At 50.9% G+C, this 15,443-nt stretch overlaps 1 protein-coding gene across 13 annotated transcripts in view; it reads left to right on the top strand.

Annotated features, from left to right (window-relative positions):
- Window positions 1–15,443, top strand: part of HECTD1 (HECT domain E3 ubiquitin protein ligase 1) — a 559,621-nt gene that overhangs the window by 189,281 nt on the left and 354,897 nt on the right. For all 13 annotated transcript variants that reach the window (XM_085627391.1, XM_085627395.1, XM_085627387.1 and 10 more), the window contains exons 4-9: window positions 1,054–1,281; window positions 2,873–3,154; window positions 4,569–4,839; window positions 5,675–5,751; window positions 7,917–8,015; window positions 14,009–14,123. In XM_085627391.1, coding sequence (XP_085483517.1) covers window positions 1,054–1,281; window positions 2,873–3,154; window positions 4,569–4,839; window positions 5,675–5,751; window positions 7,917–8,015; window positions 14,009–14,123 — 1,072 coding nt within the window. The remainder of the gene's footprint in view (window positions 1–1,053; window positions 1,282–2,872; window positions 3,155–4,568; window positions 4,840–5,674; window positions 5,752–7,916; window positions 8,016–14,008; window positions 14,124–15,443) is intronic.

Genomic DNA, 15,443 nt, shown 5'->3' with positions numbered 1-15,443 from the left:
TATTTCTCTGTAGTAAAATCAGCTACGCACAGGCCCGGAAGCGGTGTCCTGAGGGCCTGTGGGCTCATTCCACCAGGGTCAAAGCCACTATGATAATTTTCCTATTAAGGGTGTCTGTGGTAGACATCTGCCAGGCTGTGACCTGGATGCGGGTACATATGTTCCTGAAACAATACTCCGTAATCAGTACAGTTTATAGCAAAGCTTTCAGAGACCTTCACAAAATCTTTAACAGCATTATGAACCCTTTCTGGTTGAGCTAGTAAGAATTATGTAAGCCCCAGGTGTGGCGAAAAAGAGAGAGAGTCTGGGCATTGACAAGTGTCTCTGTACCAAGGCCTCATCCTCCTCGAAGGATGCTTCTGAGATTTCAGCTAAGCTTGTGTAGCTGAAATAAAGACCATAGATAGCATTTATCTCCCAAACTGTACTTTAAGAGCCGAATGGCTATTCAGTAGGACCCCTATACTCCTATACTGTGCCTAAAACATTCTGTGAATTATCCAAGCCCTTTTGGAAGTGAAAAATGACACTTCATTTCGCAGCATTCTCTTGCAGCCAGTTAAGCCACATTCAGTTTTTACTTTTCCTAAGCATTCCCTGAGTCTTGTATTGTCCCCCTGCCCACTAATCTGCCATGACAGATGTGGGTCTCATCTGCACATCTAGCTTTGACTTGGTATCCTATGGTAAGAGGAGCGCAAGGATGCCAAGTGTATTATGAAATAGATGCGGGATAAACTTGGTGTAATATGGGCTGCTTGATTCTGGAAGCTACTCCTTATGGCCATAAAACAATGCCATGTCACTGTCATGGGACCACATTAGGGTTGTAGCCTCCACTCTGCCCACATCAGTCGATGGTGTTGAATGTTTTGGTCTGCCATATTGAATGCTACTGTGATGACACGCTACCTCTCAGTTCAGTTCGGTGGTTGTTTGTAGTCTGATATTGTACAGAAAGAAGATTAAAGCTTCTTGTTTTGTTGTCTCTTATTGTTTTCCTGGCTTGGGTATTAGATTGTTCCTGTTCTTTATTTCTCTTCTCTCTAGGTCCTGGAACTGATCTGCACTCGTGAGTCTGGTGCAGTTTTTGAAGCCGGGGGCTTGAACTGTGTGCTCACCTTCATTCGGGACAGCGGGCACTTGGTCCATAAGGACACGCTGCACTCTGCCATGTCTGTCGTGTCCCGTCTGTGCGGCAAGATGGAGCCTCAGGATTCTTCACTGGAGGTCTGTGTGGAATCCTTGTCCAGCTTACTCAAGCATGAGGACCACCAGGTGAGGCACAGTGCAGTGCTGTAGGTAACTCCCTGGGCGGGTACGTTGGCTGTATCTACCCAAGACACAGACATGGTTTACTGAACTAGAACTGCGCGGCAGTTGGATGCAAGAGACACTGCTTGGTTTTCAGTTCTCCACAGTTGCTGCTGCAATATTCACAACAGTAGGGGGCTGAAAAAGATTTTGTTGTTCCTAGTGGCCCAGTGCTTTGTATGAGTTTGCGCTAAAACCCAAAAGCTCCAAACAAGATGATGGCTTAATGGGTTAGTTGAGAAAGAAACTCTTGGTCAGAGCAAACATTAAAGTAACCCAAGGTGAAACTGGGGAGTGGCTGAAGGATCCAAATTTTCATTTGAAAATGTAGAGGTTTTGAGAACAAAATGCAAGCGATAACATTCTTAGATGTGTACTGAAATCTAACCGGCTCCAGTGGTCACTGGGCGTCCTTTATACATGTATTTCCTTGTGGCTTCCCAGCTATCTGAGACTACTTCAATCAATCAATCAGGATTTGTAAAGCACTGCTTATCACCCGTGAGGTTATCCAGCCACTGGGGGTTACTGCTGGGTGTAGTTAGTTGAAAAGCCTGTTTTTCAGAACTTTTCTTAACTCCAGCAGGGTGGGGGGAGGTCCAGGTCTTGGAGGCCAGGTAGGAGAAGTAGCAGCGGCTGCTCCTACTTCTGTCGATGCGGGGAGTGAGGGCGAGGGAGAAGGAGGCGGAGCGCAGTTGCCTGGGTGGTAGATGGCAGTTTACTCTATGGTTGATGTAGGCTGGTCCCCGATTGTCCAGGGTCCTGTAGGCGTGGGTTAGCACTTTGAACTGGCACATTTTATGGATGGGGAGCCTGTGAAGAGTTCTAAGGTGAGGGGTGGTGTGGGCCCACCACGGGAGTTCGAGGACGAGCCTGACTGCTGAGTTCTGAATGGTCTGTAGTCTGTTTAGCAGCTGAGAGGAGAGATTCCCATGTATAGGGTGTTGCGATTGTCCAGAATATTTCTCCTTTACTCGTTGTTAGTCTCTATTGATATTTAAGGTGCCTTCTTGGGGTTTGCGGCCAAGTCTGTAGGTGTATTCCCCTTACCTTCCCATGAATTGGCCCAGATACATTGGTGTCAAATATTGGCAACAGAGAGACTAGTGACTTCACATGTTGCTCTTTATTAATGTGGATTTCTCAGCAAAGACCTTCAATCTTTTGTATGCTGGACTCAATGGAGCTTACACGGAGTACTCAGGCGCTGGCTTCCTTCAGTCTGTTAACTGGACACTGTGGCCCCTACATTGATTTCTGATACATTGGCCTCCTTCATTGTGTTGTACGTTGCACACAGCAAAGCCTGTATGTAGTTGATATGCACTGGTTTCATTCACTCTGTTCGCTGGACACAGTAAACTCTGTAGCAGTTTCTCAGCGTTGTCTTTCAGTCAATCCATTGTACATCGTGGGGCCGATAGGGTTTCCACGAGCTGGCCTCTTTCAGTCGCACACAGCGGAGCCTTTATAGCGTTCGGATATATTTAGAGCCCTTATTCTGATGACTCGTCGAAGGTATTGACACTTACCTTCTCTTCTCTTTCCCTAACAGGTTTCCGATGGAGCCCTGCGCTGCTTTGCTTCCTTAGCAGACAGGTTTACACGCCGCGGAGTGGACCCTGCACCACTTGCCAAACATGGGCTAACGGAGGAGTTGCTGTCACGCATGGCTGCTGCTGGGGGCACTGCATCTGGTCCCCCATCTGCTTGCAAGTCTGGGAGCCGTTCCTCTGGAGCTCCACCCCCTTCTACAGACTCAAAAGTCAGCAATCAGGTGTCTACTATCGTGAGTCTGCTGTCCACGCTGTGCAGGGGCTCTCCCGTCGTCACACACGTAAGGAAACTCCAGCAGTTGCCGGAAGTTATAGTAGTGGTCCCACAATGCATGGCATGGTTGTGTTGTCAACTGCATGATTATATGAGTCCCTGTTTATGTCCACAAGGCTACCATATGAAAAACATTATAGGGAGTCTTATTACACCCATATTTTTGTATTTTATTACCTTTGCACTAACTTTGCTCAGTGTAAAAAAAAAAAAAAAAATGTCTGTATTGTACAATGCAAGGTGAGGACCTACATAAGTTGCAGAAAAATGCCATCGAATGAGTTTTGTGCCAGTTGCCTGTGGATGGTATTGCTCATCTGTTGTAAAACATTTTGTATCCGCTATTCCATTTTTTCAGTCATTACCATTTACAAAGTTTGAGTGTGCTCATGTTTCTTGGTATCATGATGTTCCTAAAGCAGTGGCAGGGTGGCAAGTGGCACTGCAGTTTATACAGTTGATGCAAAGCTTTACATTAAACAGCAAACTGTGTCCCAAATACGGCCATGAAATAAACTGGTACAATTCTTCCAGATTCCTTTTGATTCAGTCTCTCTCACTTGCCCTGCTTCATTCCCTGGAAGGCAGCAGTGATACCGGCTCAAGAAGGGGTGGAGTGCTTCCAAGTCCTCCTCCTCCAGCCCCTGCTCTCTGTTCCTGTGCATCTGTGAGACCTTTGTTGCTCTTTTAATGACCGCCCACTGGCCCTTATGGTTCCTTCTCCTCTGCACAGACTCCGCTGGACAGTAACTGGAATGTGTTAGGGGCCCGTGCCATTCAAGGTAGTCTTCTGTTGCATCCAAATAGGCTTCTGAGATTTCCCTCTTCATAATTGAACTTTTATCTTCTCCGCTTCACTCTACAAACTCAAAGCACCACTGCTATGAAATCCTAGATACATTCCATATTGCGGTGCTATTCAGTTGACTTGTACTGCACTACCCCCTCACTTTTTAGAGATCCTGGGAATGACCAGGAATGAGCGCTGAGACCAGAAATGCTGAGACGCTTCTCGCAGGAAGTAAGAAAAAATCCAGAACCCTAGAACCAAAGTAGGCTCTTCTTAGGAAGAACAGGATCAAACATTAGGTAGTGTCAGGAATAGGAGTTGCAGTTCTTGTATTTCCCAAGATATGTACATGTAGTTCTTTCAGCTAGGGTGCATGAGAAGTGTGTATGTCCTCATTAGGGACAGTTGTGGCTGCCACAGGCAGCCCATTTGTGCACTTGAAGTGTGTACACGAAGTTGCCCCAGTTCAGGTAAAGCATATGGATTTATTTTTGAGACAGATCTAGACCTCTACCAGCACACCCAGTTTGTGTATATTGCTTATTATTCTGTGTTGACTTTGCCACACTACACAAGATTCAGAATGTACAACACTGGTTGCTTTGCCCTGAGGCTGCTGTCTTTTTTGTAGGATTTGCTGCGCTCCAAGCTCCCAGATTCTATTGAGAGTGCCCTACAAGGGGACGAGCGGTGTGTGCTAGACACCATGAGGTTGGTCGATCTGCTGCTGGTGCTGCTGTTTGAAGGCCGCAAGGCCTTGCCGAAGTCCAGCGCTGGCTCCACTGGGAGAATGCCGGGTTTGCGGCGACTGGACAGCTCCGGGGAACGGTCCCACAGGCAGCTCATTGACTGCATCCGAAGCAAGGACACTGATGCCCTTATAGATGCCATCGACACTGGCGGTGAGTGGGGAAGACTCATCGGCAAAATTTAATTTTGGGAGAGTAGTATGTGATTTGACAGGGATACACTCTGGAAGCCTTGTAATCACTGACACATTTGGATCCAAGGACAGGTCTGTGAGGGCTGCGCCTCTGTTTTTTGGGTTCAGCGTAGAGGATACAGAGATGATCCACTTGGGACCTGACTTTGTTAATAAGGCCTTATTTTGCACAGGGAGGGTTGCAAAGCAGATTTATTTTAGCCTTTCCTGTCACTCACTGATTACTGGGAAATACAGCTTTGCATGGGAGTTCTGTTAACCTACAAACTCTGGAAAAAGTGTGTTCTATATCCCAGTCCTGAGCACTAGCATAAAGTATGTCTGTTACTGGCCAAATGTGAATTTCACACTGCCCTGTATTTTTAAACCAGCTAGACTATGTATGTGAATGCTGCTTTCCCTCCAGACCCGGGTGAACAGCCAGGATTAATTTATGTAGCACTGCACTCCTTCCTGTGGGTCAATGGATGGTCGTTGGAGGCTAAGAAGCCGGGTATAGAGCTGCAGCTGCATTAGAGCATTTGGGGGTAAGAAACTGTCTGATGGCGCACTGTAGGTTTAAAGTAATTGGCAGGGAGGGGTTGTAAAGACTTAGTACTGGGAACAAAGGGTGTCATAAATAATGGTCTTATAGAAAGGCTCCCACTGCATCTGTGTGTTCAGGAATGGGCTCAAATTGGTCTCTCTTGTTCTCCGAGGTTATTAGTAAAAATATGTGCATCAGTGCTACAACTGGAAAATTTAGTGCTGCATATGCTTGTCTATTTTAACCCCTGGATTCTTTTAAATCATAGCTTTTGAAGTGAACTTCATGGATGATGTTGGACAAACTCTCTTGAACTGGGCCTCTGCTTTTGGGACGCAAGAAATGGTAAGTTTAGTATCTCCGCCGTCAGCATAGATGAACGCTCATGCAGTGATCCCATCATACCTTTGGACAGAGCCACGGACAATGATCAAGGCTGTCCTGTTGCAGCTGACGGAGATCATGACACACTCCATGCTGCCTCTGCAGTTAAGGACCTCGTTGTGCCCTTTGTCACAAATCAGAGCTACCATGGTGCCCTGCACTGAGCAGGACCAGACACAAGGCAAATGGTACAGACCAGGGCCAAGCTCTGGGCGGCTGGTGCTAAGCAGGGCCAGAATCTGGGCAGCTGGCGCAGAGCAGGGCCAGGCTCTGGTTGGCTGGCGCAGAGCAGGGCCAGGCTCTGGTTGGCTGGCGCAGAGCAGGGCCAGGCTTTGGTTGGCTGGCGCAGAGCAGGGCCAGGCTCTGGGTGGCTGGGCCAGAGCAGATCAGGGCCAGGCTCTGGGTGGCTGGGCCAGAGCAGATCAGGGCCAGGCTCTGGGTGGCTGGGCCAGAGCAGATCAGGGCCAGGCTCTGGGTGACTGGGCCAGAGCAGGGCCAGACTCTTGGTGGCTGGGCCAGAGCAGAGCAGGGTCAGGCTCTGGGCAGCCGGGCCAGAGCAGGGTCAGGCTCTGGGTGGCCAGGCCAGAGCAGGGCCGGGATCTGGGCGGTTGGGCCAGAGCAGAGCAGAGAAGGGCTGGGAACTGGGAGGCTGAGCCAAAGCAGAGCAGGGCCAGGCTCTGGGCAGCTGGGCCAGAGAAAGGGCCAGGCTCTGGGCGGCCGGGCCAGAGCAGAGCAGGGCTAGGCTCTGGGCGGCCAGAGCAGAGCAGGGCCAGGCTCTGGGCGGCCGGGCCAGAGCAGAGCAGGGCCAGGCTTTGGGCGGCTGGGCCAGAGCAGAGCAGAGCCGGGCCAGGCTCTGGGCGGCCGAGCCAGAGCAGGGCAAGGCTCTGGGCGGCAGGGCAAGGCTCTGGGCGGCAGGGCAAGGCTCTGGGCGGCAGGGCAAGGCTCTGGGCGGCAGGGCAAGGCTCTGGGCGGCAGGGCAAGGCTCTGGGCGGCAGGGCCAGGCTCTGGGCGGCAGGGCCAGGCTCTGGGCGGCAGGGCCAGGCTCTGGGCGGCAGGGCCAGGCTCTGGGCGGCAGGGCCAGGCTCTGGGCGGCAGGGCCAGGCTCTGGGCCAGAGCAGGGCCTGGCTCTGGGCAGCCGGGCCGGGCCAGAGCAGGGCCAGGCTCTGGGCAGCCGGGCCAGAGCAGGGCCAGGCTCTGGGCGGCCGGGCCAGAGCAGGGCCAGGCTCTGGGTGGCCGTGCCAGATCAGAGCAGGGCCAGGCTCTGGGTGGCCGTGCCAGATCAGAGCAGGGCCAGGCTCTGGGTGGCCGTGCCAGATCAGAGCAGGGCCAGGCTCTGGGCGGCCGTGCCAGATCAGAGCAGGGCCATGACTCTGGGTGGCCAGCGCAGAGCAGGGCCAGGCTCTGGGCGGCCGCCCCAGAGCAGGGCCATGCTCTGCGCGGCCGCCAGAGCAGACCAGGGACATGCTCTGGGCGGCCGGCCTAGAGCAGACCAGGGACATGCTCTGGGCGGCCGGCCCAGAGCAGACCAGGGCCAGGCTCTGGGCAGCTGGCCCAGAGCAGACCAGGGCCAGGCTCTGGGCGGCCGGCCCAGAGCAGACCAGGGCCAGGCTCTGGGCGGCCGGCCCAGAGCAGGGCCAGGCTCTGGGTGGGCGGCCTAGAGCAGAGCAGGGCCAGGCTCTGGGCATCAGGCGCGGAGCCGGGGCAGGCATTGGGCAGCTGGCGCGGAGCCGGGGCAGGCTTTGGGCAGCTGGCGCGGAGCCGGGGCAGGCTTTGGCCAGCTGGCGCGGAGCCGGGGCAGGCTTTGGCCAGCTGGCGCAGAGCCGGGCCAGGCTTTGGGCAGCTGGCGCAGAGCCGGGCCAGGCTTTGGGCAGCTGGCGCAGAGCCGGGCCAGGCTCTGGGCGGCTGTCCCAGAGCAGTGCCAGGCTCTAGGCCGCCGGGCCAGAGCAGGGCCAGGCTGCGGGCAGCCGGCACAGAACACAGCAGGGCCAAGCACTTTTTTCTGTCAGCAGCACAGGTTAGGAAAAGACTGGTACAAGCACACATTTGGATAGATCAAGGCAGACTTTGCGGTCCTGGCACAGGTCAGGTCTAACTGTGTGTGCTGACTCGGTTTCTTTACCCTCTAGGTGGAGTTTCTCTGTGAGCGAGGCGCTGATGTGAACAGGGGTCAGAGATCCTCCTCACTGCATTACGCAGCCTGTTTTGGAAGACCTCAGGTGGCAAAAGTAAGTTATGCACCCTGAATTTGAGGAGTAAAGATGAGTGAGCAGGTTTGTGAGAATCCCAGTTCACCACTTTCCTTCCTTACCCTTGAGGAATTATTCAGATTGTGAAATTGCATGGAGAGAATTAGCACTTAAAGATGGCACCTTATAACTAAAGGAATTCTGCAAGTGATCAATTCATATAATTTAACGTTAAGCATTTTTTTTGACAGATGCACAGGTCGATCCATTTACTAAAAAAAAATCAGATACCATGTTAGTCTGCATGGCGTGTGTAACTGCCTTCCTTGGTGTTGGTGTTTAAAGTTGTGTAGATCCTGTTTTCTGCCGTACCTGGAATAACATGAAACCTGACCACATGTTCCATTCTCTTCAGGATTGAGTCCTAAGCAGTCTTACAAGAAACGCCACACCAGCGACCTAATAAAGTAACTAAAGTGTCTGCACAGCAGGCTTTTGAAATCTAAAGTTTACAGTCTTGAAAAACGGACCCAAAACCTTTCAGAATCTCTTTACCCTTTTAATTTAGAGATTCATGTCTTTCTGTAGCGCTGTCAGGGAGGTGCCATTTTATCACAGGTGTAGTTATCTATTTGCATGTCTTGTGAAAGCCCCTACTTTGCCTTTCTTGTTTTGTTTGGTCATATTCTGAGAACATGTTCATGTTTTGCCTGACAATACTTTTAAGTGAAACATTAGTTCTGGAGTTCAGATACATTCCATTGCTTGCGCCTTGTGTAACCGTTCACATGTCTTTGTCAAGGTAAAGTGTCTGAAGCTGATACAGGCTCTACTTAGGGCTCTTTTTGTTAGAGATCAGAGTACTTAACATGCAGCTGACTTTGCCTCAACCCAGTTTACATTTCTGGGGCATCAGACTCTGCCCCAGCCTAGCTGACATTTCAGGGGCACTGAACACCCACCAATAACCCATAACATCCCCTCCTTCCCCAGATGGCATTTCAAGGTTGCCAGACTCTGCCTCAGCCCAGCTGACACTTCATAGGCAAAGAACACCCACCCATGACTTCCTCTCCCACCCCAGATGGTGATTCTAAATTCTCCAGTTCTGGGGAGGCCGCTTCAGCTCCACAAGGTGTCGGCTAAAATGACCTGTACCACTAAACTACCACTCTGCTGCTACTGACCACCAGTAACCTTCATTCGTAGGTGGGGACTTATTGTGTGCATCCTCTCCCCAATAAAACCTATTCTGACGCCCTGAAGTCTACTCATCTGACTTTTGATAAGTACTTCCAAAGCTGGAGTACAAGGGGGAAGCAGGACCCAGGGACTCAGGCGTTCCACCGACAGCTGAGCCTTCCTCTTCTGACGCCATGAAGTCCACTCATCGGACTCTTGATAAGTACTTCCAAAGCTGGAGTACAAGGGGGAAGCAGGACCCGAGGCCTCAGGCGTTCCACCGACAGCTGAGCCTTCCTCTTCTGACGCCATGAAGTCCACTCATCGGACTCTTGATAAGTACTTCCAAAGCTGGAGTACAAGGGGGAAGTAGGACCCAGGGACTCAGGCGTTCCACCGACAGCTGAGCCTTCCTCTTCTGACGCCATGAAGTCCACTCATCTGACTCTTGATAAGTACTTCCAAAGCTGGAGTACAAGGGGGAAGCAGGACCCAGGGACTCAGGCGTTCCACCGACAGCTGAGCCTTCCTCTTCTGACGCCATGAAGTCCACTCATCGGACTCTTGATAAGTACTTCCAAAGCTGGAGTACAAGGGGGAAGCAGGACCCAGGGACTCAGGCGTTCCACTGATGTCTGAGCCTTCCTCTTCTGACGCCATGAAGTCCACTCATCGGACTCTTGATAAGTACTTCCAAAGCTGGAGTACAAGGGGGAAGCAGGACCCGAGGCCTCAGGCGTTCCACCGACAGCTGAGCCTTCCTCTTCTGACGCCATGAAGTCCAGTCATCTGACTCTTGATAAGTACTTCCAAAGCTGGAGTACAAGGGGGAAGCAGGACCCGAGGCCTCAGGCGTTCCACCGACAGCTGAGCCTTCCTCTTCTGACGCCATGAAGTCCACTCATCGGACTCTTGATAAGTACTTCCAAAGCTGGAGTACAAGGGGGAAGCAGGACCCGAGGCCTCAGGCGTTCCACCGACAGCTGAGCCTTCCTCTTCTGACGCCATGAAGTCCACTCATCGGACTCTTGATAAGTACTTCCAAAGCTGGAGTACAAGGGGGAAGCAGGACCCGAGGCCTCAGGCGTTCCACCGACAGCTGAGCCTTCCTCTTCTGACGCCATGAAGTCCACTCATCGGACTCTTGATAAGTACTTCCAAAGCTGGAGTACAAGGGGGAAGCAGGACCCGAGGCCTCAGGCGTTCCACCGACAGCTGAGCCTTCCTCTTCTGACGCCATGAAGTCCACTCATCGGACTCTTGATAAGTACTTCCAAAGCTGGAGTACAAGGGGGAAGCAGGACCCGAGGCCTCAGGCGTTCCACCGACAGCTGAGCCTTCCTCTTCTGACGCCATGAAGTCCACTCATCGGATTCTTGATAAGTACTTCCAAAGCTGGAGTACAAGGGGGAAGTAGGACCCAGGGACTCAGGCGTTCCACTGACAGCTGAGCCTTCCTCTTCTGACGCCATGAAGTCCAATCATCGGACTCTTGATAAGTACTTCCAAAGCTGGAGTACAAGGGGGAAGCAGGACCCGAGGCCTCAGGCGTTCCACTGACAGCTGAGCCTTCCTCTTCTGACGCCATGAAGTCCACTCATCGGACTCTTGATAAGTACTTCCAAAGCTGGAGTACAAGGGGGAAGCAGGACCCAAGGCCTCAGGCGTTCCACTGACAGCTGAGCCTTCCTCTTCTGACGCCATGAAGTCCACTCATCGGACTCTTGATAAGTACTTCCAAAGCTGGAGTACAAGGGGGAAGCAGGACCTGAGGCCTCAGGCGTTCCACTGACAGCTGAGCCTTCCTCTTCTGACGCCATGAAGTCCACTCATCGGACTCTTGATAAGTACTTCCAAAGCTGGAGTACAAGGGGGAAGCAGGACCCAGGCCTCAGGCGTTCCACTGACAGCTGAGCCTTCCTCTTCTGACGCCATGAAGTCCACTCATCTGACTCTTGATAAGTACTTCCAAAGCCGGAGTACAAGGGGGAAGCAGGACCCAGGGACTCAGGCGTTCCACTGATGTCGATCCTCCCTCTTCTGACGCCATGAAGTCCACTCATCGGACTCTTGATAAGTACTTCCAAAGCTGGAGTACAAGGGGGAAGTAGGACCCAGGGACTCAGGCGTTCCACTGACAGCTGAGCCTTCCTCTTCTGACGCCATGAAGTCCAATCATCGGACTCTTGATAAGTACTTCCAAAGCTGGAGTACAAGGGGGAAGCAGGACCCAGGGACTCAGGCGTTCCACAGACGTCCGATCCTCCCTCTTCTGACGCCATGAAGTCCACTCATCTGACTCTTGATAAGTACTTCCAAAGCTGGAGTACAAGGGGGAAGCAGGACCCGAGGCCTCAGGCGTTCCACTGATGTCGATCCTCCTTCTTCTGACGCCATGAAGTCCACTCATCTGACTCTTGATAAGTACTTCCAAAGCCGGAGTACAAGGGGGAAGCAGATACGAAATAGGTCGCACACTGCTCGTCATACCAGCAAATAGCCCCATAAAACTCTGGCTAATGTAGTGGCAGCGTGAGTACGCCTATGCCACGAGTATGTCACTATTATGCCATCCCTGGACACGTGTTTCGAGGTAGTTGCCTCTCGACAGCAGGGAGCAGGTAAGTATGTGGGGTGCCGAATAGACTGCCAAAATATCAAAGGTATAGTACCTCTCACGGCGCGCAGGTGCGGAACCAAGGCTCGTCAGCTCAAGTCGCTCGAGAGAGCTTAAATGCAAATACGAAATAGGTCTCACACTGCTCGTCATACCAGCAAATAGCCCCATAGAACTCTGGATAATGTAGTGGCAGCGGTGAGTACGCCTATGCCACGAGTATGTCACTATTATTAAGTTCTTCCAAAGCTGGAGTACAAGGGGGGAGCAGGACCCAAGGCCTCAGGCGTTCCACTGACAGCTGAGCCTTCCTCTTTTGATACCATGAAGTCCACTCATCTGACTCTTGATAAGTACTTCTAAAGCTGGAGTACAAGGGGAAAGCAGGACCCAAGGCCTCAGGCGTTCCACTGACAGCTGAGCCTTCCTCTTTTGATACCATGAAGTCCACTCATCGGACTCTTGATAAGTACTTCCAAAGCTGGAGTACAAGGGGGAAGCAGGACTCAGGTGTTCCACAGACGTCTGATCCTCCCTCTTCTGACACCATGAAGTCCACTCATCTGACTCTTGATAAGTACTTCCAAAGCTGGAGTACAAGGGGGAAGCAGGACCCGAGGCCTTAGGCGTTCCACTGACAGCTGAGCCTTCCTCTTCTGACGCCATGAAGTCCACTCATCTGACTCTTGATAAGTACTTCCAAAGCTGGAGTACAAGGGGGGAGCAGGACCCAGGGACTCAGGCGTTCCACCGACAGCAGATCCTGCCTCTTTCTCCAAGTTCAGTTTTGTTCTCTAGTGCTGGTGGTGGGAAGCATGTTTTATAATCGTTACTAGCCTTGGGAGAACTCCTTACCCTATCCAAGGAAAGTTACTTGTAAATGTTTCTTTACTACAAACAATCCCAGAAGACCCTGCACTGAGAGGGTTTTCAAGATGGTAGAACCCCCGTGCCAGTGTATACAGCTCTGAAGTCCAATCCAGACGCTGCCCTTTTATGATGAGGAAAGTGCTAGAGAGCCAGCGCTGGCTGCGTCTCATATCGTGTCCTCCTCTTTGGTGAATAGAGTCAGTGTAGGTTGAAACAGGCCGCCATGAAAGGCATTCCTCACACTGGACCTCTTTTTACCATTAAGATGTCAACTGTTGGCATCTCTTCCTGTCCCCTCCACACTTCTACATCTGAACACAAGTAGGGATGGATGGCCTGTAATGACATGTTACTGCCAGAACCATGACACTTTTTCACCGGGTTAATTACTTTTGACGGAGAGCCTAGCAGTACTGAATGAATTACTGTCCAGGGTTTCCGGCAGAGAAGCTTCAGCAAAATCAACTTTGGAGTATTCCTTGTAGCAATTGGTGATCACCATTGGACTAAGTTTTGTTAAGTAGCACAACAGTGAATGGATGCTTTCGAAAGCTGGCCCCAAAGCAGCTTATGAAAAAGAGGCCTTAGCAATAGGGAAACACTTCTGCAGCATAGAAAGGAAAACAGCACCTTTGATCCTGTCCCAGCAGGGACATGCCACTCTTCATTTCTTGGTAGCTTTCGCACAATATATATGAGGCTCCAAGGCGCGTCAAGCGGTGACTTGGCTAATGTTAAAGTTTGCTGTTCTACCCCTCAAAATCTCTTTACTTTGACATATGCTGCTGCAGTTCTTTTTATCCGCACCGAGCGAAGGTTACAGCGTGTAGGACTGAAGTATTGTTTTTAAAGTCGCTCATAGGCTTTGTACATCTACACTACAACCCATGTGTGACATCTTTTATGTGACTGACGGATTTTATTTTGGTCTTTCTTAACAGTAAGATAGGTTAGTTGGATTTAGCCAATCTTTCACCATATTTAGGGGCCAGAGAACATACCCTGGAACCTGTATAGCAGCCATTCAGTTCTCAGATTCCAAATAAGCTAATGAATCCAGTTGCACGCAAGCAAAATAAACTGCGAAGCTCATGCAGTATGATGTGTTGAATTGACTCTCACGACTTGGGCACCTTCCCTTTTCTTCCCTCTGTGTATCGGCTCAGACTTCCTTCGTGGACCTCCATCTTTTTGTTCATAAAAATATATTTCTAATGTCTTCCCGTGAAAAAAGAAATTGGTCCTTGAAAAGCAGTTTATCATTTATATACCAAAGGACATCCAAGGCATATCCCATGTGGTATTTTTGTTGTTTCTGCCTCTTTAAGGCACACTGGCCTCATCACTGTTTCTCCCCTGTTAGACTTTGCTGAGACATGGCGCTAATCCGGACCTAAGGGATGAAGACGGCAAAACACCTCTGGACAAAGCACGCGAGCGAGGTCACAGTGAGGTTGTGGCTATTCTGCAGTCTCCAGGTGAGCTTGCATTCACCCTCCATCTCTCTCTCCACTGCTACAACTATCTCCCCAGTTCTCCCAATCTCTTATTACCCTATAAGTCTACCATTTTGCTGTGTGAGGCAGTTATAGTTTGCTTGTTGTGCGTGTTCCACCATCTGGTATATTTGCTCAGAAGGTGCCATTTGTTTTCATACGTTTGGGCACCAGTGTGGACATGTGCACTTGAAAGCAAAGTGTGACATTGAAGATGGAGTTAAAAGATGTCTTTTCAAGAAGATCATGGTGTTAAAAAAAAAAAGAAAGTGAGTCTAGATGCTGGGTGCATGGGGGTGGTGTAGAAAAAGACATACCAGCAGATCACAGAACTGCAGAGCTATTCTTTGTGGTTAATGCTACAAGCCCTTCTATGAGCTGCATGTTGTAAGAATAAAAAAACAGGTAATTTGGAAGCAAAATTCTATAGGGCTTGAGCAGTGTTTCTCCAGAGATGAGTATGAGCAAAAGTATTTTAGGAAATTAGTTTCTATTGCAGTAACCCCCCCCACTTTTTGCCAGACTACTGATGCACTTTTTCTTGGTGTTCCCTGGGTCCCTGCCGATCAGGTTCCCAGGGCCTGTGTTCTTTCCCCAAAACGAACCCAATTGGCATCTCTGGCCACAGGTCAGCCCCTGGTAAATGGTACCACTGGTTCCCAGGGCACTGTGACCAGGGAAGACCTCCAAGGGCTGCAGCACTTATTGTGCCACCCTTAGAGGCCCTGTACCCTGACACTCACACACTGCCTTTGCAGGCTGCGTGTCTTGGTGCAGAACATAGTGAAGAGTCGACATGGCACACATCTCTGTGTGCCATGCCCACAAACCACTGCCTGGCATACATCAGTCACCCCTCTAGCTGGGTGCCCAATGCCAGTGGTGAGGGTACAGGTGCATGAACCCTGTACCCCTACAGTGCCCTAGTCCATTCATGGGCACTGTAAGTGCATTGCTGCCATTAAGAGTATATGGTGCTGGGAGTTTACCATTACAAACTCCACAGCACCATAATGACTACACTGAAGACTGGGAAGTTTGGTATCCAACTTCTCAGCACATTAAATCCACACTGATGCCAGTGTGGGATTTAATGTAAAATGCACAACAGAGGGCATCTTAGAGATGTCCCCTGAAACTCAACCAACTTCTAGTGACCTTACTGAGTGACTGCTTAGGCTGCCACCATCAGACATGTTTCTGGACCCCTGGGTGGAGAGCTTGCTACTCTCGGGGGCCTGAAACAATGCACATCCTGGGACGAGGTTCCAAGGCGCCTCCTCCTCCAGGATGGGCAGGGTT

This window comes from Triturus cristatus, chromosome 9 (assembly GCF_964204655.1).
Source record: "Triturus cristatus chromosome 9, aTriCri1.1, whole genome shotgun sequence".
NCBI classification, from domain to species: Eukaryota; Metazoa; Chordata; class Amphibia; order Caudata; family Salamandridae; genus Triturus; species Triturus cristatus.
This window is presented reverse-complemented; position numbering and strand designations above follow the sequence as displayed.